Source organism: Lissotriton vulgaris, chromosome 6 (genome assembly GCF_964263255.1).
Source record: "Lissotriton vulgaris chromosome 6, aLisVul1.2, whole genome shotgun sequence".
Taxonomy (NCBI): domain Eukaryota; kingdom Metazoa; phylum Chordata; class Amphibia; order Caudata; family Salamandridae; genus Lissotriton; species Lissotriton vulgaris.
Window position 1 is genome coordinate 1,058,352,913 of NC_141694.1, and position 22,777 is coordinate 1,058,375,689.

The 22,777-nt window shown below is 45.5% G+C and overlaps 1 protein-coding gene across 1 annotated transcript in view; it reads right to left on the bottom strand.

Annotated features, from left to right (window-relative positions):
* LOC147708410 (HAUS augmin-like complex subunit 3) overlaps positions 1–4,786 on the bottom strand; it is a 38,051-nt gene extending 33,265 nt beyond the window's left edge. The window contains exon 1 of the mRNA XM_086925735.1: positions 3,881–4,786. Within this exon, the coding sequence (XP_086781861.1) occupies positions 3,881–4,786 (906 nt within the window). The remainder of the gene's footprint in view (positions 1–3,880) is intronic.
* Positions 4,787–22,777: the final 17,991 nt, after the last annotated feature.

Below are 22,777 nucleotides of genomic sequence, written 5' to 3' on the forward strand. Positions count from 1 at the left end.
CGGTTTCCCACTGGAGGACCCGTCCTCCTCCCGTCCTATCTCCCTAATCAATTTTGAATCCAAGTTAATAGGGAAAGTCTTAGAGACCACCTGCGGGCCTGCATCCATGATTTAGTCCATTTGGACCAATCCGGCTTTATGCCACAACGGGCCATACGCCATAACATCCGTCGGATCCATAACGCTATGGCCTTGGCTCCAGAGCTAGGCCGCCCCGTGGCTTTGCTCCTAGCCAATATAGATAAGGCCTTTGATTCCATTAGCTAGGAGTATTTATTCCAAATATTGGAGGCGATCAATTTCGGTCCACGCTTCCTGGCCTGCGTGTGCCTACTGTATACTAAACAAATGGCCTCAGTACATATTGCAGGTCATCAATCCCCTTTCTTCCTCATCAGCTGTGGCACACGGCAGAGTTGCCCCCTGTCCCCCCCTTCTTTTCGCCTTAGCGGTAGAGCTCCTGGCAGCATGGGTTCATGGGGATCCGGTTCTTAGAGGCTTTGACTGGCCACACTAACAGCCAGACCGTATTGCACTATATGCAGATGGCGTCTTGTTTTTTATGACAGACCCAAGGATCTCGGGCCCGTGTATCCTGCAGATTCTCCGGGGCTTTGGACAAATGACTGGGCTTCACGCTAACCCTGCTAAAACAGTATTGTTCCCGGTGTGCGGTCAGCAGGTTAGAGCTATGTGGGCATCTCAGCTCAAACATGCTACAGAAGGGTTCTAATATCTCGGAGTGTTTGTGTCTCCCTGTCTGAAGATATCCTGGGTGCGCAACATAAATCCGCTCCTTGCCAGCCTCCGCAACAAGACTACTGTCTGGTCCTCCCTACCTCTCTCGCTGTATGGACCTTCGGCCATCTTCAAGATGGTCTTGCTCCCCAGAGTGCTCTACGGACTTCAACATTTTCCATATCATATACCACGAGCGACGTTTGCCCAAATTAACGCTATACATAACAAATTCTTATAGGGGGAGGGGAGATTAGAGTAGCGCTACAGACCTGTGCGCAATCCACCTACTGCGGCGGCATCTCTGCCACTGATGTTTACTACAGTTACGTTGCTGCCCACTTTTTATTCATCAATGATTGGTGGTATAATTCACCTGCAGACCCTACGTTTGCTCAGGAACATACTGCAATGGAGAGTACTCCCCTCCTACGGTTGCTATATAGTGCACAGAATCTGGACTTTTTAACATGCTACTCGAACGACGATCCGACTATGGCGGTAGACCGTCCACCGAATGGGGTGGCACATGAGGGTCACACAAATGACGCCCCTGTGGTACTGCAACTATCTGCGCCAGGTGGTCGCATTGAAGGGGTTCTGCCAGTGGGACCTGATTGGCATTTCCACATTAGGTGACGTTATGCGGGGTACCACCCTAAAATCCTTTCAGCAACTGTAGGTGGAATTCCACCTCCATAAAACCCAGTTCTACAGATACCGCCAGTTACTCCATGCTTTGACCCCCTCACTTACAAACTTACCTGACCTCCCTGAATTTCATCCGTTGGAGGGCCTTTTCCTCATGGGTGATCTAGGCACACACACAATCCGACAAATCTACCAAACACTGACCACACATTCCATCACGACTCTTCACAAAACGAGGAAGGCGTGGCAGGATGATGACTGGGTGGAGGAGATAGCTAGTTGCCGGGGTGCTGCAGTAGCCTCCAGATACCGTCTTATTCAGGTTAAGTATGCCCACCGTGCATATTACACCTGTCTCCGTCTCTGGAGGATGAGAGTCATTGTAGCCCCTCAAGGTCTACTCTGCGACAGGGAGGAGGGACCATTTATCCACAAGGTATGGAGTTGCACTGCTTTACAGACCTTCTGGTGCAGAGTTTCGACCTGCCTTAAAGAGGTACTGTCCTGGGACCTTCCATACAATCCTCGACTATTCCTGCTTCATAGCACAGACGGAATAGGTTAGAATAGCTATAAGCAGCACTGACCTTTCCTTGCTCTCACGATCACCAAACGTGATATTCCGCAGTTATGGAAGGGTACCTTACCATCAACAATAGGAAAGTGGCGACAAGAGCTGGACAAATGTATGGGCGCTGAGATAGTGTTTCAAGCGAGGGGCTGCCCCCAAAAGCATAGAACAATATGGGCTAGATGGGCGGAGTACTGGCGTATTGTCCTCCCTCCTCTTCCTTCACAATCCCCGTAAATATTTCCATGGGCTTTTTGTGGGCCATAATGTAAGAGGTATGGTTTATTTTCTTTGGGTATTCACATAGATCGCAATTTGCTTGCCAATGCGGGTGAGGTGGGAAGGTCCGAGTAAAGTTTTCAGTTTCTTCTTGTTGTTTTTATATAAGAATGGTACCCATGGGTGTCCCCATGTCTTGTAACATGTCCATATATTGTTTTCAATTGGATTATGTTGGGCGATCGCCCAAATGGTACTATAAAAATGCAATAAAACAGGTTTTTTTTAAAGTGCGAGGCACTATGCCGCATAATTTGCCTTGTGCCGTTACATCATTAAGTCTACTGTGCAGCATAATTTGGTGCTCTCCTGCCACATAATTCCAGTGGCCCTGTATATAGTAAATAAGAGAATGCACATTTATTAACACACTTGTTTCAAACTAAACATTTTAGTCGGGCAAGTGCATTTTTTACAAGGTGACTTTTGTTCTTGGGTTTTTCTTCAGGCCTTTTTGGAGAAGGGCGGGGGCTACACTTGAGAGGATATATGTGGGGGGGGGGGGGGGGAGTGCTTTGGGGTTACCGAATGTTTGGGGGGGGGGGGGAATGTTGGCGTGGACTCTTCAGTGCTAGTGACAATAATGGAGATTTCCCTACGAGATAACAGGAGTTACAGGTAAGAGGCTATCCTTCTTTGTCAACAAAGATCCCTACCAATTCAGGGTACTAACCTGGGATCATGGACTCGCACAAAAGTGTAGGTTTGACTTTGCGAATCAGGCCCTCAGAGCTCAACAACCACACAGACCCCAATAAGTAAATGCCATCAGAGTGCTTTTCTATTTGAAATAAGAAATACTTCACAGCAAAATGTAATACAGTGCATAAAGAAGTGGGCAACACTACTAGCTGCCTGTGTCTTGTTCTCCATCACTGTCCTCCAACTTCCACAAGAGTTTATGGAGGGAGTTCTGTAATATATACTCTACCTCCACTCCGACTCATCTCAAACCTCATTCTACTCCAATGCACTAACTTATTTCTCATCCCATATCTCTATCAATATATCCTCTACCTCCACACTCTCATTCATTCCAAAACCCATACCACTACTATGATCCCCAAAAATACCCTTTCTAGACTATTCCCTCTACCACTCGTTGCAGCATCTCATACCTCTTTTACCCTTCTCGATGCGTCGGACAGCCTCCGGCTGTCCGGCGTCACGGTGGGCGTGTGCGGACAGCCTGGGGCCGTCCGAACTGCGCACACAGTTAGGAGTCCTAACTTTACTACTCCTAAACTGAGAAAAATCCTAACTTTAAGACTTTCGGTATTCACAGACGGCATTTGGGAGTCCTAAAGTTAGGACTCCTAACTTCTGTGAATACCGAAATTAGTAAGTGCCTTCTGTGAATACCAAAAGGAGTAGGTGCCTTCTGTGAATACCAAAATGGGAGTAAGTTTAGGATTTTGTCTTAAGTTAGTTCTGTGAATCGGGCCCCCTGTCTGGATCATATGTTCACGTTCTTAACCCAACTTTTTGTCTTTAGATTGCTATGCACTCCTTGCACCCCCCTAATGCCTTTCCTGTTGGATCTAGTAAGGTTTCATCCACACAGAAACTTAGATGGCACCGGTGAAAACCGTGGTGCAAGCTCAATTTGGTAGGACAATGGCTTGGAATAAGAGGACTTACCTGGCTGCTAAGTGATCCCAACAACTCTTCAGCATACTTCAGTCCAGCTGAGGTTCTCTGCTCTGTTGCTTCAAGGGAGAGATGCTCCCTCAATCTGCAGACATGATTCTTTTCTAGCTGTAGGAGTTCTTGTTCCAGGTCTTTGTTGTTCTCCGTGCTACATTCCAGCACTTCCTTTGTTACCTCCTTCATTGGTGCAGCATTAAAGCTTGCCTCCTTTACTAGCGTTATATATTCTGTGACAGCTTTCATACAGGTATCCTCTAGGCGGTTATACTGAGATAGATTGTTCTCGGAGAATAGAAGTGGTGTGGTTGGGGGCCTGCAGTATTCATTGTGCCAAGGTATCAGCTTCGGGATTATTTTACTCGTTTGTGAAAGGGTTTCATTTTGCTTGATATTTTCATCTCCCAGTTTAGGGTTAAGCTTTCTCAAATCCGTCTCAGCATTTTTCACACAATCATTTAGAGAGTTGGATTGATATGCCTGAATGGAGCAGCAAGCTTGTACCTTGGCCAATACAGTATTTTGCTGCTTCTTGAGGCATCGGAGGTGCTTTACCTCTTTCTCCAGAACCCATCCCTCCACAGCACTGCTGGTCATGGACATTTGCCAGCTCGACACAGCTTGTTCCAACTCCTCTTCCACCATTATGGTCTCTTTGGCGGCTTGCAACTGTTGGAACGCTTTTATTTCGGTTTGGGACACCACATTGCTTTCATCCAAACCACAGACCCAGTTGAGGAAGTGTGCAGACTCTAGGTCCTCGTACAGCCAATCAAAACTTTTTCCTTGAAGGTCCGCTGCTTTAGGGTAGCCAATCCTTTGTAGTGTTTCTACAAATGCAGAGCCCCGGGATCTAACACCATCCAAGTTGGAGCTCCTTGACTTTCCTCGAGCAAACATGGTACATGCTAGAGGGGGAGGGGGGGAGAAATAAAATAAGAATATAAGAATCGTAGTAAATGCGCTGGATGAAGAACATAACTCTAGGATTACTGAGCATGAAGGAGAAAAATATTACACCACCCAAAAATTAGTTATTAAAATGCATGTATAACTGTTTGGGGGGGGAAGAAGTGCACATATATTGAGTGAAGTGCTTGCAAAAAGCCTATGTCCCACCTTCTTCTTGAGGGTGCTGTAGGGCCCAGTGAGGAAAACAACCCAGGGTCCTGACTCCTTACCAGCAAGGCTAAGTCAAATCTACCTAAACAACAACACAACTGCCAGTACTGGGCTTCACTTAATTCCTTTTTTGTGCAAAGATCTGTTATGAATGAAACATAGCAGTCTGGGATTACTTACGTCACTAGTTTATTTTAGTCATTTTTCACTAGTCCGATTATTTTTCAAAGACATTTCTTATGCATATACAAACAGATACAATTTTTACAATGACAAACAATATTTTTACAAATGTACACCACATCCACACCAAAACTTACTCACTCCATACATTCTCATTCATCTCACATACAACATATACCTCTGAGGTATGGGCCTTTGTCAATAAAAGTGCTTCATTATATACATTTCATGAACCCTACTTGGTTTTTCATGGAACTCATGTATTCAAACGAAAATCAGTTGGAATAGATCCTATAGTGTCCTAACACAGTCCTTCTATGTTTTACTATTGACAAACGGTCAGAAAAGGTCGACGCGTTTCGAACCCCCTATTGCGGGGTTCTCCTCAGGACCAACAAGGCTTCTACAAGACAAAAAACACACATGTACCCAATTAAAAACCTTCCTCACTCTGAAGACATATTGAATAGCACAAAGCCACCAACAGGCTTAGAACTGCCTACCTTTTAGCTCCTGTGAAGTGGCGTCTCATGCGAGTGGTGTTATGGTGTTGTCCCAATTATCTAGACAAAAAAACGGAATCATACATACTCATGACCCACTTCTCATAACACTGCTTTGCCTCCACCTTGAGCTAAGTGTGCAAACTTGCACTCACCTAATTCGCGTAGTGCATGTTCCGAGAAGCCTGCAAAATTGAGAAAAAAGCACTTGGTTGGTATCCCAACGTAAAAACACGCAGTTTGTCCACTATTGAAGCCCTAGCTATGCGGAGCTTACCCGGTCTTAACTTTGAAGTCGCTTTGCCGAGCTCTGTATTCCTGCCGGCGTTTTCCTGTCGGCTAGACTCGAAATTCAATCCTCATTGTGTAGCGCACTGCGTCCTGTGAAAAAATAGAGGAGCAGCGGTTTAGAAAACGACTGCTGACGCATTCTCCTAATGGTGAAGAGAATCCTTCATATGATCCACAGTCTTACTTTCTAATGCGGCGTCTTTAGCACAACTGATGAACGAGTTTGCGTTTCTTAAATCAATCTTTGGTTTCCAAGGCAGAAGGCGATCACGTGATCACGCTATTCTTAAAGGGATAAGCGTTATTGATAAACGTCCCAACTTTATAAATGATCCCGCACAATGGTTGTATCATAGGTCCATAGGGAGGAAACTGCTCAGTACCGAGTGGAAGCCTGCTCCTGATAACAGGACTATGCGGGCACGGTGCATTGTGGTAACAATAGTCCCACAAAGCTCAGTGCTCCCTGTATGAAGTGGAAGAGTTCCCAACTTTGTAAGTGGTGCCACGTGACTGTTGTGTCATTCGTCAAGAAAGATACATGCTAACGGGGCTATGTGGGCGCACTGCCTTATGGTAACGTTGGTATCAAAAGCTGATTGTTGACTCTATACAGTGTCTCTGGTATTGCAAGGTTTTTTGGCATCAAGGTTGGATGTCTGGTGTCCCCCTAATGTAATGCCAGCAGGGTGGTGGCATAGAATATGTTTACAGGGGTGTGCTTTTAGAAAAATAAGGTCGAGCTCATCCCTCCGGCAGAGTTAAAATATCTCAACCACAGCATGTGGGCTGCCTGAGGATTTTCAATTCTGTTTATCCCGGAGTGCCTTTGAAGATCTCCGAAATCTCATTTAAGCCAGTCATGGCAGTGTTGTATTTCATTATTAGTAAAGCCTCCCGTTGTCCCAGTCTGGCCTCCACGTCTCCTCCTTGTGGATCCTGTTCGATTTTGGAGAGGATTGTCCAGCGTAAGTTAACTTCTTCATGTTTATGTAGTACCCAGTGTTGAACCATTGGCGCATTGGGCACCGGTCTTCGTATTCTCGACTTGTGCTGCGTAATTCTCTGTCTTGCTTCCTGCGAGGTTTTGCCAATATATAAATTTGACACGGGCACCAAATCCCATAGACAACATTCCTTGTTTGGCAATTAGTGAAGGTTTCATGTTTCCAATGTATTCTGTCAAAGGTGAACACTGAGCCTTCCTCTGTTGATTCGCAACAGGTGCAATTCCCACACTTGTGGTGTCCAACAACTGGAGGCAAACCCATCATTCCTCTTAATGTCGACTTTGGTTCACGGGGCAAAGCTGCCCGCACGACGTGGTTTGCATACTTCTCTCTTTTTTTGTAAGCAAAGAGGGGCAGTTCTCGTAAATCACAGTGCAACTCTTTGACCAAGTGCCAATTCTGCATTACCATCCTACGTAGTTGGTGTGTGCTAGGGCCAAAGGTCGTCACACAGACAATCCTTTTTTGATCCTGTTGTACCTTCTTCTGGAGAAAATTGAAAAGGAAATTCTAGAATTCAAGGACTGCACTGTAACCCAGAAAGGGAATAAGTTTGCACTTGACAAAAAGAACTTTTCATTGGAAAGCGTATACCCGTATTTACAACAAGATTTTTATACTCTACCAATACAGAGAAGGCTCTTTCAGGATTACCAGGAATGATCAAGGAACAAGTTCTTAATTTTTACTGATACTTCTTTCTCATCGGGAGGTGACACGGATACGAGTGACTCAAGGAGCAATTCAGCCACTAGGAGTAACCAACAGAATCAGCAAAAAAATCCCCAGCCTTTTTTAGTCAGAGGTCAACAACGGGGAAGGGGCCGGTCACGCCCCCAATACCAACCATGGGAAATGAGGACCAGACGTCAGTATTACAGGAGTTAACTGCATCGTGTGTTTTTAACTTATCAGATCGGGTGTTATCCTCCTCAGAAATAGCGGTTCTTGAAAAAGGTCTCTCCTTTGTCCCTGTAAGACCAACTGATTTTGTCAAAATGAAATTGGAAGTAATTGAATTTTGCTGAAATACGTCTAAAAACATTCTTTACAGATACACCAGAGTCAAATAGTACGGAAGTCACGGGTCTCCGGAAGAAATCGCTATTTTGTCCGCCGGCCTGTAAAACCCTGAAAGAGGTGATAACTTTCGAAAGGACAATACTGTCGGGGATAACGGCCCTGGAGAAGAGGAAACAATTTGTTAATTTCAACCTAACAAAGAGTGAGAAGGATGCCATCTTTACCTTAAATTATAAATCGCTTATAATAAAACAAGCGGATAAAGGAGGAGCAGTGGTCCTCTGGGACATCAACAGATATAAGAAGGAAGTCAGACGCCAGCTTGAAGATCCAACTTGCTATAAAAAGATGAATTCCAACTCGGTAAGGGAGTTACAAAATGAGCTTTTCAATATTCTCCAGGAGGGACATGAGTTAGGGATCCTTGGACCAAAGGAATTGGCCTTCCTCCAGAATAAGAACCCAAGAACACCGGTCTTTTATGTTCTGCCGAAGATGCATAAAGATGTAAAACGACCCTCCGGGTCGTCCAATAATTTCAGGATGCGATTCTTTGGCAGAACCAGTAGCAAAGTACATCGACTACTTCTTAAAACCGTTTATTGAGAAAGTTCCAGCCCATCTAAAGGACACGACCACATTCATCAATCAAATAACATCTTTTCAGTTTGATGAGACTAACCAACTAATGGTGATTATGGACGTTGTGTCTTTATACACGCAAATACCACAGGAACAGGCATTAGAAACGTTGACAGTGTTTCTGGATCAAAGGGAGCAACCCACTAGAGTTCCCACAGATTTCATTATGAGACTTGCCAAATTTGCTCTGCAAAAGAATTATTTCCAATTTGACACTGAATTCTTCTATCAGATTAAGGGGTTAGCCATGGGCTGCCCCTTCGAACCGGAGCTAGCTATTCTATTTATGGGGTTATATGAGGACAGATTCATATACAATAATAATCCATTTGCTGAATACATCACAAAGTACATGCGATATATTGAGGACGTATTTTTTATTTGGTCTGGACCAGAGGATAGATTAAATGAATTCGTCACATGGCTCAATCAGAGGACATCAAATTCAGTCACACTGCATCTAATACGAGCATCACCTTTCTGGATGTCAAAGTATACCAGACAGAAGGCACACTGGGCACAACATTGTTTCGCAAGCCAACGGACAGGAATAGCATTGCATTACACAAGCCACCACCCTAGAAGCCTCAAACAGAACCTGCCTTTTGGGCAGTTTAAGAATACGAAGAAACTGCTCCAGCAAGGAGGAATATTTCTTTACATGCAAATGGCCTAATTGAGCGACTTCTTGAAAGAGGCTACCCTAAAAAACTTTAAAAATTAATTTAAAAGGGCATGGTGGGTCCCTAAGGAAACATTGTTACAGAAGAAGGTACGACAGAATCAAAAAAGGATGGTCTGTGTGACGACCTTTGGCCCTAGCACACACCAACTACGTAGGATGGTAATGCAGAATTGGCACTTGGTCAAAGAGTTGCACTGTGATTTACGAGAACTGCCCCTCTTTGCTTACAAAAAAAGAGAGAAGTATGCAAACCACGTCGTGCGGGCAGCTTTGCCCCGTGAACCAAAGTCGACATTAAGAGGAATGATGGGTTTGCCTCCAGTTGTTGGACACCACAAGTGTGTGAATTGCACCTGTTGCAAATCAACAGAGGAAGGCTCAGTGTTCACCTTTGACAGAATACATTGGAAACATGAAACCTTCACTAATTGCCAAACAAGGAATGTTGTCTATGGGATTTGGTGCCCGTGTCCAAAATTATATATTGGCAAAACCTTGCAGGAAGCAAGACAGAGAATTACGCAGCACAAGTCGAGAATACGAAGACAGGTGCCCAATGCGCCATTGGTTTAACACTGGGTACTACATAAACATGAAGAAGTTGACTTATGCTGGACAATCATCTCCAAAATCGAACAGGATCCACGAGCAGGAGACGTGGAGTCCAGACTGGGACAACAGGAGGCTTCAGTAATAATGAAATACAACACTGCCATGACTGGCTTAAATGAGATTTCAGAAATCTTCAAAGGCACTCCGGGATAAACAGAATTGAAAATCTTCAGGCAGCCCACATGCTGTGGTTGAGATATTTTAACTCTGCCGGAGGGATGAGCTCGACTTTATTTTTCTAAAAGCACACCCCTGTAAACATATTCTATGCCACCACCCTGCAGGCATTACATTAGGGGGACACCAGACATCCAACCTTGATGCCAAAAAACCTTGCAATACCAGAGACACTGTATAGAGTCAACAAGAAGTGTGGCTCACTGGTTAGAGCAGGCAGACCCTGAAGCAGAGGTCAGACCCGGGACCAGGGTTCAATTCCCGACGCGGCAGGGTCTTGAGCTCTAATGTCCATGGACTCGATAATTCTCGCTTCGGTGCCTGACCTAATCATGGGTTCACACTCTGCAACTCTGGGCATTAAGCTTGCTTAATCTCCACAACGGCCCCCCGCGGCGGGATGCCTGGCTTTCACCTTGGGGATGCCCTGTAGGGGCTATCTCACAGGGAAAAGCCAGGACGGGTTCCCAAGGCAAGCGCGGAGATACCCCTTCGGGGGTCGATTCAGGCGCTATATAAGAAACATAATAATAATAATAATAATCCGCTTTTGATACCAGCGTTACCATAAGGCAGTGCGCCCGCATAGCCCCGTTAGCATGTATCTTTTTTGACAAATGACACAAGAGTCACGTGGCACCACTTACAAAGTTGGGAACTCTTCCACTTCATACAGGGAGCACTGAGCTTTGTGGAACTATCGTTACCACAATGCACCGTGCCCGCATAGTCCCGTAATCAGGAGCAGGCTTCCACTCAGTACGGAGCAGTTCCTCCCTATGGACCTATGATACAACCATCGTGCGGGATCATTTATAAAGTTGGGAAGTTTATTAATAACGCTTATCCCTTTAAGAATAGCGTGATCACGTGACCGCGGTCTGTCTTAGAAACCAAAGACGGATCCAAGAAACGCAAACTCGCTTAATCAGTTGTGCTAAATACGCCGCAAGAGAAATAAGACTGTGGCTCATACGAAGGATTATCTTCACCATTAGGAGAATGCGTCAGCAGTCGTTTTCTAAACCACCGCTCCTCTATTTTTTCACAGGACGCAGTGCGCTACACAATGAGGATTGAATTTCGAGTCTAGCCGACAGGAAAACGCTGGCAGGAATATGGAGCTCGGCAAAGCGACTACAAAGTTAAGACCGGGTAAGCTCCGCATAGCTAGGGCTTCAATAGTGGACAAACTGTGTGTTTTTACGTTAGGATACCAACCAAGTGCTTTTTTATCAATTTTGCAGGCATCTCGGAACTTGCACTACGCGAATTAGGTGAGTGCAAGTTTGCACACTTAGCTCAAGGTGGAGGCAAAGCAGTGTTATGAGAAGTGGGTCATGAGTATGTATGATTCTGTTTTTTTGTCTAGATAATTGGGACAACACCAGAACACCACTCGCATGAGACACCACTTCACAGGAGCTAAAAGGTAGGTGGGTCTGAGGTTTTGTGCTATTCAATAGGTCTTCAGAGTGAGGAAGGTTTTTAATTGGGCACATGTGTGTTTTTTGTCTTGTAGAAGCCTTATTGGTCCTGAGGAGAACCCCGCAATAGGGGGTTCAAAACGCGCCGACCTTTTCTGGCCGTTTGTCAACAGTAAAACATAGAAGGACTGTGTTAGGACACTATAGGATCTATTCCAACTGATTTTGGTTTGAATACATGAGTTCCATGAAAAACCAAGTAGGGTTCATGAAATATATATAATGAAGCACTTTTATGGACAAAGGCCCATACCTCAGAGGTATATGTTGTATGTGAGATGAATGAGAATGTATGGAGTGAGTAAGTTTTGGTGTGGATGTGGTGTACATTTGTAAAAATATTGTTTGTCATTGTAAAAATTGTATTGGTTTGTATATGCATAAGAAAGGTCTTTGAAAAAAAAATGAAAAATAATCGGACTAGTGAAAAAATGACTAAAATAAACTAGTGACGTAAGTAATCACAGACTGCTATGTTTCATTCATAACAGATCTTTGCACAAAAAAGGAATTAAGTGAAGCTCAGTACTGGCAGTTGTGTTGTTGTTTAGGTAGGGCCCAGTGAGGCACTGGAGTCCTGAATATGTATGGAAAGATGACCTGAAAAAAATAATGCCTTCAGGGGTTTGGATCAGGGTTCCTTACCATGGTGTAAACATCTTTCGCTAAACCAAGCGAGAAGTTGCCTTGATAGAGTCAAGTGCTGGGGGGTGGCCATTGGCAGAGGATGACCTATGTAAAGACAACATCATTCACGAGATCCAAAATGAAGTGATAAAACATCCATACAATGCAGCAATGAGTATACTAGATCCTCCTCTGAACCCCTCATAAGGGGGAAGAAAAACAGGTTAAGTATTAAATACATCTAAACATTTTGTTGTTTTTGTTTTATATAGTGTATACTTGCCCAAGGATATCTGAGCGTGTTACAGGAGCAAACAAGGAGATGATGGATGGAGCGTTGACATTTTTCAGACCCTCACTCCCAGTCACTATTAGATCTGGGTTGAAATCATCATCATTCTTTTGCTCACTTTGCCACTGAAGTTCAGACCCAGCCATATGCAAATCAGTCTTGATACTGTCCCTCATGGGAACAGTCCAGCCCAAACAGCCAAGCCAGGTCTTCCCTGGACCGGAAACAAGAATACTGGGACCGGTTTAGGGGTTTCACCCGTCATCAGCCAGGCTAGCTGGATACAGTGGGAAAGTGAGCAAGGGACCCATGCAAGGGACCCACGTCTGGGCATACTCTGCCAACTGAGGGTAAACAAAGCACATGCAATATGATGAGACTGAGCACTGAAACTTTTCAGACACTCACCTCCAGTCACGATTAGATCTGGGTTGAATCGAAATGTGCCTAGTATAGTAATAGTACGTTTCAATTCTATTAAGGACACAGAGGTGAGGATTATGCTTTTCTCTCTTTGCTTCATTATCCAACCAATTTTTTCAGCAGCCAGAAAAGCATCAAACTTCAATCATTTCCTAAAAAGGGGGAAAGAAACACCAATTAACAGAAAAACCATCAGAAAACTCAAACGGGACTACAATTCCCATAGTTCCAAGAAGTATTGTCCAATAAGTCCATCAAAAGTGTTCATGCCATCTACATAGATCCTCCATCTTGGCTGTCCTTCCCCTTTTTTCGCGCACAGCACGCAACATCGTTACTGGCCCTGCTTTGCACCATAATTTCCTAAAAGAGACAAAGACAACGTAAGGGTCACCATGGACAACCTTACTGTGTCAACACTATAAGCACAACCAAACCACCAGTCTGTAACACTAGCAATACTATCAGTCACTACTGTGAATATTGCAGAAAAAAAAAAATATTACTTACGCACATACTGGCGGGCTCACACACGTTCGTGCTACGGTGGGATAATCCTTGCCTCTGTGTCCTGAATAGAATTGAAACTTACTGCTACTATGCTAGGCAAATTTCGATTCCGTCAGAACCGGAGGCTCGGAATATGCTACTACAAAGCTTGCTTCCCACCAACTGAGTGGCCTCCATGATTAGCTTGAAATAAAACCTTTTGAAGGTGGAATCTGAGGACCAATCCACGGCACGCATCAGGTCCTCCAAACGGGCTCCTAGAGAAAAAGCCTTAGAAGCCATTGCACCTCTGGCTAAATGAGCACCAAAATGTTTTGTGTCAATACCCGCCTCTTGCATGACCCAACGCACCCACCGAGCTATAGTGGGTGAGGAGACTGCTTTGTGTGGTTTCCTTAAGGCAATAAGAAGTTGGCGTTCGCCCGAAGGGCAGAATTCTTGAGTTAAATCCTCATATGCCTTAAGACAATTCACGACACACAATTTAGGCATATCTGAAAAAGCTGGGTATGAAATGGTCAGTGATAACGATTTAGTACGACAGCCCACCGTAAACGTCACCCAGTCAGGAGAGAAATCCCTTGCTGAAATGTCTAATGCGCCGACATCCGAAACCCTCAGACAAGAGACCAGGCAAAGGAGCATGGCCAACTTGGCCGAGAGTTCCTTCAAAGAGAGCTATTTATTGGGCTGCCAAGAAAGAAAGATTAAAAAGCAAATTGATGTAACTGGGGGGGGGGGGGGGGGGGGGGGGGCTTCTCCGGGCTCCAATCCGGAAGGAACGCATTGGTGGCTCCTGCGAGAGGGTCCAGCCTCCAGCTGAAGCAGCGCGGGACGCAAAAAGGTCCACTGTAAACGGTCCCCAAACACCCGCCTCCCAACGGAAGACCGTGAAATCCATTTTCGATTGACTGGAATCGGCTAGATGTCTCGAATGCCAATCCACCACCCGAGAGATACTCCGCCGTCACAAAGATATGATGAGCTGTACTGCATTCGCCATTTTACACGTGCTAAATTGCATGTTGACCTCGATTCCATGTGATGCCCTGATCTTCCATTTTGTTGCATCCCACTTCCAATTGTGCTGCTTGCCCTGTAGTTTCACTTCAGCAGTAACAAAGATGTTTTTCACGTAAACCAGTACAAGCTGGTACGTTTTGTACCTTGCGTTTGTTTTGGTGCATTCTATGCTTATCTCTAGGACAGAGGGAGGATGCTCTGTGCAAGGCTCTCCAAGGCCGGAGATAGGGACAGGAATGTCTTTTGCCGCGGCGCACCCAAACAGAATCTGGCCAGGTCTGTATGGGTGGATCTGACGGAGATGTGGCCAGCACCTTCGATGGATAGATGGGCGAGAACGCCTACTAGAGGCTTCTCGAACGTGTTTATTTAACTATAAAAAGCTGTGTCTGTGGGGTGGAACTCAGTCTTGGAGAGGACGCACTCGCAGGTCGACTTTGGTGCCCGGAGAGATAACTTCCTGTGCCCCAGTCTCTACAGGGTTACCGACTTGGTGCTTGGCCAGGGATGTTGAAGACTCTGGTGCAGACGCATCTAGTGAGGTGCTTTGTACATTAACTGTGTATATATATATATATATATATATATATATATATATATATATATATATATTCAGATATATAAACACTCAAGACTGACCGGGACCACAGACACAGCCGGTGGGTAATGTATTCACAGTATTCTGTCAGGGCTTTGAGCACTATGCTGCCATAGGCCCTTGGTACAATCACACCCAAGCAGTGAGTCATTCACAGAGCACGCAATAGTAATCCTAGCGCGCATTTGTCTCTGATGCCCCACATGACGGGGAAGATTGAAATTTAACGCACAAACCCGTTCTGCCCCAAATGCTAAACCGAGCACTAAGGTATTACTCATGTAAGAATGTCGGACTTGTGTACACACATTTAATACACACAATTGTATTTATTTTAACAAATACGCATATGTGATATTCAATATATGCGCGATGTGTCGATTGTAACTGCAAATATATTTTCACAGAAAGAGTAAACAGACTGAGCCATGACTAATGAGAAATGTATAACTCAAGAACTCTATGTCTGTCAAGTTTGTCATGACTAGATCACCATGACAACCAAAAAGAGTTGAAACTTGTCAGTCAATCATGTTACATGTAATCCTGTATATAAACTGTGACCAACATTCATGCAGATGTAGTGAACAAGGCGGGAGCAAGCCGCCGAAACGCGTCTAAGCAGCAACCGAGAGAATACATTTTCTTTGGATTATGATTCACGGAGTCAGCGCCTTTCTTAATTGAGAGTTTGGACTGGTTTTCATTATATATATATATAGTGTATTCATTGTTTATTGCCTTTCACTCGCTGCCTAAGAATTTACTAGCTTCAGTGACTTATTGCCCTTGTCTACGATATTAACAAAGCTCATTTTACCTCTAGAGGAGTGTTAGAGTTTGTGTAAGTGAGTGGTGTGCATAAGTTCAGATTACGCAAGTGGGCAAAGCAATACATGAGCTAGGCAGTATTCCCAAAATCCTTCTCTAGATTTGCCAAAGCCTGAGATCAAGGACCCCCCCAGGTGATTGACACACCAGACCGCGGAGACATTGTCCATTTTTAACAGGACACAAGACTGCACTCAGTTCCTGGTCCAACACAGGACGGCGAAGGACCTCGGTTCCTGGTCCAACACAGGACGGCGAAGGACCTCGGTTCCTGGTCCAACACTGGACGGCGAAGGACCCCGCAAGGAGCTCCAGACAATTGATGAGTAACACCTGCTCTTCTAAAGACCAAGCACCTCCTGTGGAAAAAACTCTGCAGCGGGTGCCCCATCCCTACCTGCTGACGTCAGACTATTACGAGGTCCGGAGCGGACCCGAAAATTGCTCAGCCATTCCACGCGTCCATGTGAGTGAGCCACCACGACATCTCATCCTTCACTTCTGCTGAAAGGCAAACCAATTGGTCGTAGGACAACCCTCTCCCAAAGTGATAGGCCTTTAGGTATTGCATGGCCCGATAGTGTAAGGGACCCGTGAAGATTGCCTGGATGAAAGAGGACAGAAGCCCGGGCAAACTGCCGGTGTGAGTCTTGGAGATGGTCTGCCAGAGCTCATGCCGAATTTTGGCCATCTTCCAGGATGGCAGGCTCAAGGAAGCGCTGACCGAATCCACGACGAACCAGAGAAAAACCACGCTCTGAGCCAGACTGAGGACGGACTTGTCTATGTTGATCACAAAGCCAAAGTCATGCAAAAGCGACACTGCCTGATGCAGCGGCACCAACAACTTCCTGGGACACTGCGCCATAATTAGGATGTCATCCAGGTAAACAATCATACGGACACCCTGAGCAACTCCACCACCGGATGGAGCACCTTTGTGAAGCACCAAGGTGCAGAAGAAAGACCGAACGGAAGGGCGGTGAACTCATAAATCTGATCCCTCCAGCAAAATTGCAGAAACCGCCAATGCGGTTGGTGAATGGGGACCACCAAGTACGTGTCCTTGAGGTCCAACCACACCATCCAGTCGGACGGAAGAACATCCCGGAGGAGGTGAATCCCCTCCATCTGGAAATGCTGGTACACCAACCACCAATTGAACTCCGTGAGGTTGATGACCGGATGGCACCCCCATATGGGTTATACACCAAGATGTTGCTTAAAAACCCATTGGGGTGCAGAGTGGAACGACAAACGGCCCCTTTACGTAGCAACGCAGAGACCTCTTTGTCGACCAGCTGTGCATTCGCAATGGAAATAGAGATGCCACAGGGGAGGCACTGCTGGCACGGGGTTTCGTAGAACTCAGTGTGAAATCCTTGGATGATCTGCAAGACCAAAGCATCCGTTGTGATATTAGTCCAAGCCCCTTGAAAGAGTACCAAAACGACCACCGGGACAGGCGTGAGCCACCGGCAAGGGACTTACCATTTGAACCTCCGCCACCGACATGTTCATAAAGTTTCCACGACCTCGGAACTGCTGCCCTCTTGTGGGATAAAAGTCGGAGTAATTGGCGTTGGAACTATATTGTCCCCGCACGGAGCCTAGTCCTGTTGGGAGTGTGTTGCGCACCACGGCTAATCGTGCTACCCCTGCCACGACAGGCCCCTTGAGACACAGGGCTGCAAAACCCTCTTCATACTAGACTGGGCCTTGTCCAGCGAAGTAAACGTGGCCACGAATGTGCCTAATTCCTTTACAAAGAGATCTCCAAAGAGACCCCCTTGCGCCACTGCTCCGGCCTCCGAAGAGTCCAGGTCTTCTAATTTAGGGTCCAACTTTATTAACAAGGAACAACGGTGTTCTGTCGAACGGGCATAGTTAGAGTTGCCCAGGAATATTATAGCACGCTGCGTCCAATTTGAAAGGATGTCTGGGGAGAAGGCAGAGCCTGACACCTTAGCCTCCTCCGCCATGTCTTATATCTTGGTCAAAGGACCCATCGCATCCAACAGCTGGTCTTGGCAGGAACGATCAATACTTTTGAGGGTCCTTCATATACTTGGCCAAGAAGGTGGCCATCTTGGAGTCGAGCTCTGGTGTGCAGGCGACTTTCCCTTCTAAAGAAGGCCTTGGGCACTCCACCCTAAAACAGCCCCTAGCCTCCTTCTCTAGCGGTTTGCAGAGGCGCCGGCCACAAACTTAGCCACCGTATTCCCAGGGTTCCAGGCCGCTGACCCTGGATGAATTATTTCATCCGGGTCCAGCATACTTGAATCGTCTTGCGGCAGAGAGGCGGAAGAGCCAGCAGGGTGCCAAACCCGCGAGGACCCCGCATCATCGTTCCAATCCCCGGAGGAATCCCCATCCATGGTCGGGGAAAACGGCGCGGAGGGCAGGATGGGTCCTGGAACAAAAGGTGGGGCAAGAGTGCGGGGAACCTTAGCTAAAAAAAAAAAGAGCACTCTTCAAGTGATCAAATGCACCCTTGTCCACCCCCTGCGCTTCCGCAGAGCCACCCTCCGGACAATTCTTCTTTGGGGGTGAGGCCCGTCCCCAGGGGTGGGAGTACTGGCAGAGTCTGGGGCTTGTAAATGTCCTTGCACCAACTTGGCGCACTCCTGTACAATCCTCTTAGAGAGGCGCTGTTCCATGGACCCCACAACCTCATTCATACAGCAGTAAATAGGAGTCTACTGCATCAAAGAAAGCATCATAGGGGAGGTACTCCTCTTGGACCTCCTCCTACACCTAGAGATCATCTTGCTCCATTTGTACCAACAGCTAGGGTAACTAAAAACCAAGCTGGAAATTAATCAAAGTGTCAGAGAGGCAAAACCTTGATGTATGGTCCTGGGGAACCCAGAGAGGATGTGGGCCTTGAGGCTTGTACCTTTCCCAGGCGCGCGAAGGCCCTCAGATAACTGACCACGCTGAAGAAACCGCCTCCCAGCGCAACCGCACAAGAGCACACAAACCTGCCCGCAGGCGATTAAAATGCGGTATCACCGCAATACAGACCCCCGCTGGGGCGTGAAATAATGGTGCTGAATGCGGGAAATACAGACCCCGCTTGGGGGGTAAAGGTGAGGCAGTGAGGGGACAAGGCTCCCGCGTCCGACTCTTGCAGGGCATCTCCTCAACTGAGGAGACCGCGCCGTGGTAGCAACGAGACGCAGGTGCGCCCATAGCGATCCAAGCTAGCACAGCAAGACAATCGGCAGTGGCCGTGTATGGAGCGCTCACGCTGCCCATAGGGAATCTGTGAAAGCAGATAAAGCCAACCAACAGTAACAAAACAGCAGGAAAATGCAGTACAGTCCTCCATGTTCTTCCCGATTCCAGACAAGCGCCCAGGGCAACAAAGCATACACTAACAGGAAAAGAGCACTTAACTGGCTGCAAAGAGGCGAAGGAAGAGGCAGGACAGCCAAGATGGAGGGTCTATGTAGATGGCATGAACACTGTTGATGGACTTAAGGGACAATACCTCTTGGAACTATGAGATTTGTAGTCCCGTTCGAGTTTTCTGTAAATTGGTGTTTCTTTCCACCTTTTTTGAGAAATGATTGAAATTTGATGCTTTTCTGGCTGCTGCCAAAATTGGTTGGATTATAAAGCGAAGAGAGAAAAGCATAATCAGACCCTCCGGTCCAGACATAGAATCCATCATCTTTCTTTTGCTCATTTTGCACCTCCAGTTCAGACCCAGCCATATGCTGGATCAAATAGTGACTGGGGGTGTGTGTCTGAAAAGTTTCAGCACTCTGTCCATTATCTTATTGTGTTTGCTTAGTTTTACATGAGCACCAGAAGCGTTAGAGACTAGCACAATCACTGTTTGTTAGGCACAGTGAGATTAAGTGATTTGCCCTGAATCACAGGATGCCGAGCGTCCATGCAAAGACTCAAACCCAATTCCCTAGCTTCGAGTCGACCACTCTGGCCATTAGGCCACATCCGCTCTAGCCGTTAGGCTACCTGTATTCATTTATAGATATGATATAATATAGCAAAGACATTACTCAAAAGCATTAGGGACTTCATAGAAACAGAACTTTGCATCGAGATTTAGAAGTTACATCAGCAATAAATATTGGGTAGTAAGATATAAGCAGGTACGACAAAAGAAGTAAAACATTACCCAAGATTTATCAGTTACGAACGCTGAGTAACAAGGTGTAAATAGGTACCAGTCTTAATTAAGACTAATACAACACCAAAGTAGAGTGGTAAGCCTCAAGGCAAGCTTCAGACTATATGCCCGACAGAGAGATTAACTGAAATGTCTTTCAAACAGAAGGACTTTCAGTTCGGATTTAAAGATGACCACTGAGGGAGTGTTGCACAAAGCTTGAAGTAAAGAAATCCAGTTAAGGCTGGTCTAACCTTTTAGAAGGTGAGCGGGTTCTCGATGCAGCGCTCCTGTATACCAAGATTGGTTGCTCTAACCAGATCGCTTTAGCATAGTAGCAAGGTGTTGTGGCGTGGAGCTGTGAAGGACCTTGCCAATGATGCAGACAGTTTTGAATTTTGGTCTTGTTGCAATGGGAAGCTGAGATAGCATTAATAATACTAGAGAGGTATGGTAAGTCTTTTTGACCTTTGAACCGAAAAGTGCCGCCGCATGTTGAACTACTTTAGTGGAGGGAGATGCCATTTTATAAAAATCAGTCAATTGAGTAATGCAGTAGTAGATTCTCGATGGCACCAGTGACTGCACCGGTGAGGTGAGGAGAGGACCTGATAAAGTATCAGCAGCTTAGAAGGCAAACTCTGTATTGGCGATTAATAGCCCAAACTCCATAAGCAAATAGATGACTGGAATGAGGAAATGATGTAAAGTATCACCTGGAAATCGGAGAGGGGCAGCACTATGAGCGGGAAGTGCCTTGAGTGTAAGTGGCATTTTGATTCTCTCCCCATAGTACTAGGCCATTTCCGTCTTGGCCAGACACCCAGTCAGAGGCGTCACTTTCCTTTTCACTGCTTATCAAGAGAAAGGGGGTGGAGGCAGTGTGGAATTACCATACCACACACAGCTTGGTCGTATGAAGATCTTTATTAATGGTATCCAGTATCTGTCCAAGTAATATCCACAAGTTACAGAAATTAAGAGCCCAAGAGCCGCCACCATCCCAACTGTCTTGCCTCCTTCCTCTACACTCACCCAGCACTCTAGAACCCCCATATGGCATTCGCCATCATCACCTCCACACAGCACCAGATCATACTACACATCTTACCCTTCACTAACTAAAGAACAAACCAGATCAAAGGAAAACAACATACATAGACCACACATAGAAAACCAACAACAAACTACACATGTACAACGACAAATAGCTACAAGAATTAGTCAATAAATCTTCTGGTTATTTTCTTGCCACTGGAACTCCTCCTAGGTATCACAACCAGATCCTTGCTCCACTTGGAAACAATCTTGTTTCCAATAGATTCTTGACCAACTGATTTATCACCATCTTCCTCCACAACTTTAACCCTCGCCACAGGAGACAAGTTCCACCATTGTCCATTCGCTATCTGTACAGGGAATTGTTGTGCATTATCAGATCAAACCTCTGCTGACATTCCTTCCCTATAAAATATCTCTTTGGAAAACTTGAATACACTGGCAGCCACACCTTCAATCTCAACCCATCTGGATAACTGGTCCATCAATACAACCAAATACATCATCTGTACTAGAAAAACATGAAAAAGTTCCCCCCTCCAAAAAAAAAAATAATAATAATAAACCGATACTTTCTTCCACACACTATCTGGACTCACTACAACTTTAGGCTCAGGAACTGAGGTCACCAAGTGCTTGTCACTAATGCAACACTAAGCACAATCCCTGACCACTTCATCCACCTCTCTGCCCATGGATGGCCACCAGTACCTTGTTCTAATGCATCTTTTGTTAGCCGTCATGCCCAAATGACCAGCATGAGTGGTTTCAATTATTATTTTTCTGAAACTCCCTGGAGGAATTAATTTTTCTACTCTAACACCACTCTCAAAAGATAATTAATCAGCCACCTTCCAGTACGTTTGTAAACCAGATTTAATTTTTTCGTCTCTTGGCCTGCCTTACAAAACATATTTAATTACATCCATAAGATCCACATTCTTATTAACAGCGTCTCACCATTCCTGCACACTGCCACACACACACACACAACATCCTAAATCAATGCTATTATGCATTTTTCAATCTCTTCTTCATTAGATTCCACTTGGTCAACAACAGGTAGCATTGATAAAACAATCAGCTTTACAATTCTTTCCTCCAGGAATATACACCACATCAAAATTAAATTCAAGTATGTTGACAGACAGGCTAGCAAGCCTAGCACTATATTTCTTAACTTTGTGCCCATTCAGAATGTCCACCAAAGGGCGATTGCCCATTTGTAGACCAAATGAGCCTCCCCACAAATATAACTTACATTTTTCAACTCCCCAGGTGCAAGCGAACATCTCTCTCGATCACAGAGTATCTGGATTCCACTTCAGATAATCTTCTTGACGCAATCCCAATGGTAGAATCCATTGTTCCATCACTCTGTGAAAGTACTGCTCCGATTCCATACCCACTTGCATCCACAGTAACAAAAGTTCTGTGACTAGCCACATATGGTTGAAGCGCTTGCGCTGAAATCATTTTTTTTTTTTTTTTTTTAATCATAACTAAATTTCTTTGACAAGAAGTTCAAGTAAAACCTGTTTTTTCCCCCCTTTCTACAAGTGTCTGAAACCCTTGGTTAGATCTGAATGGTTCCTTACAAATGTAGAATAGAACTCACACATCCCTAGGAAAGATCTAAGTTGATCCTTGTC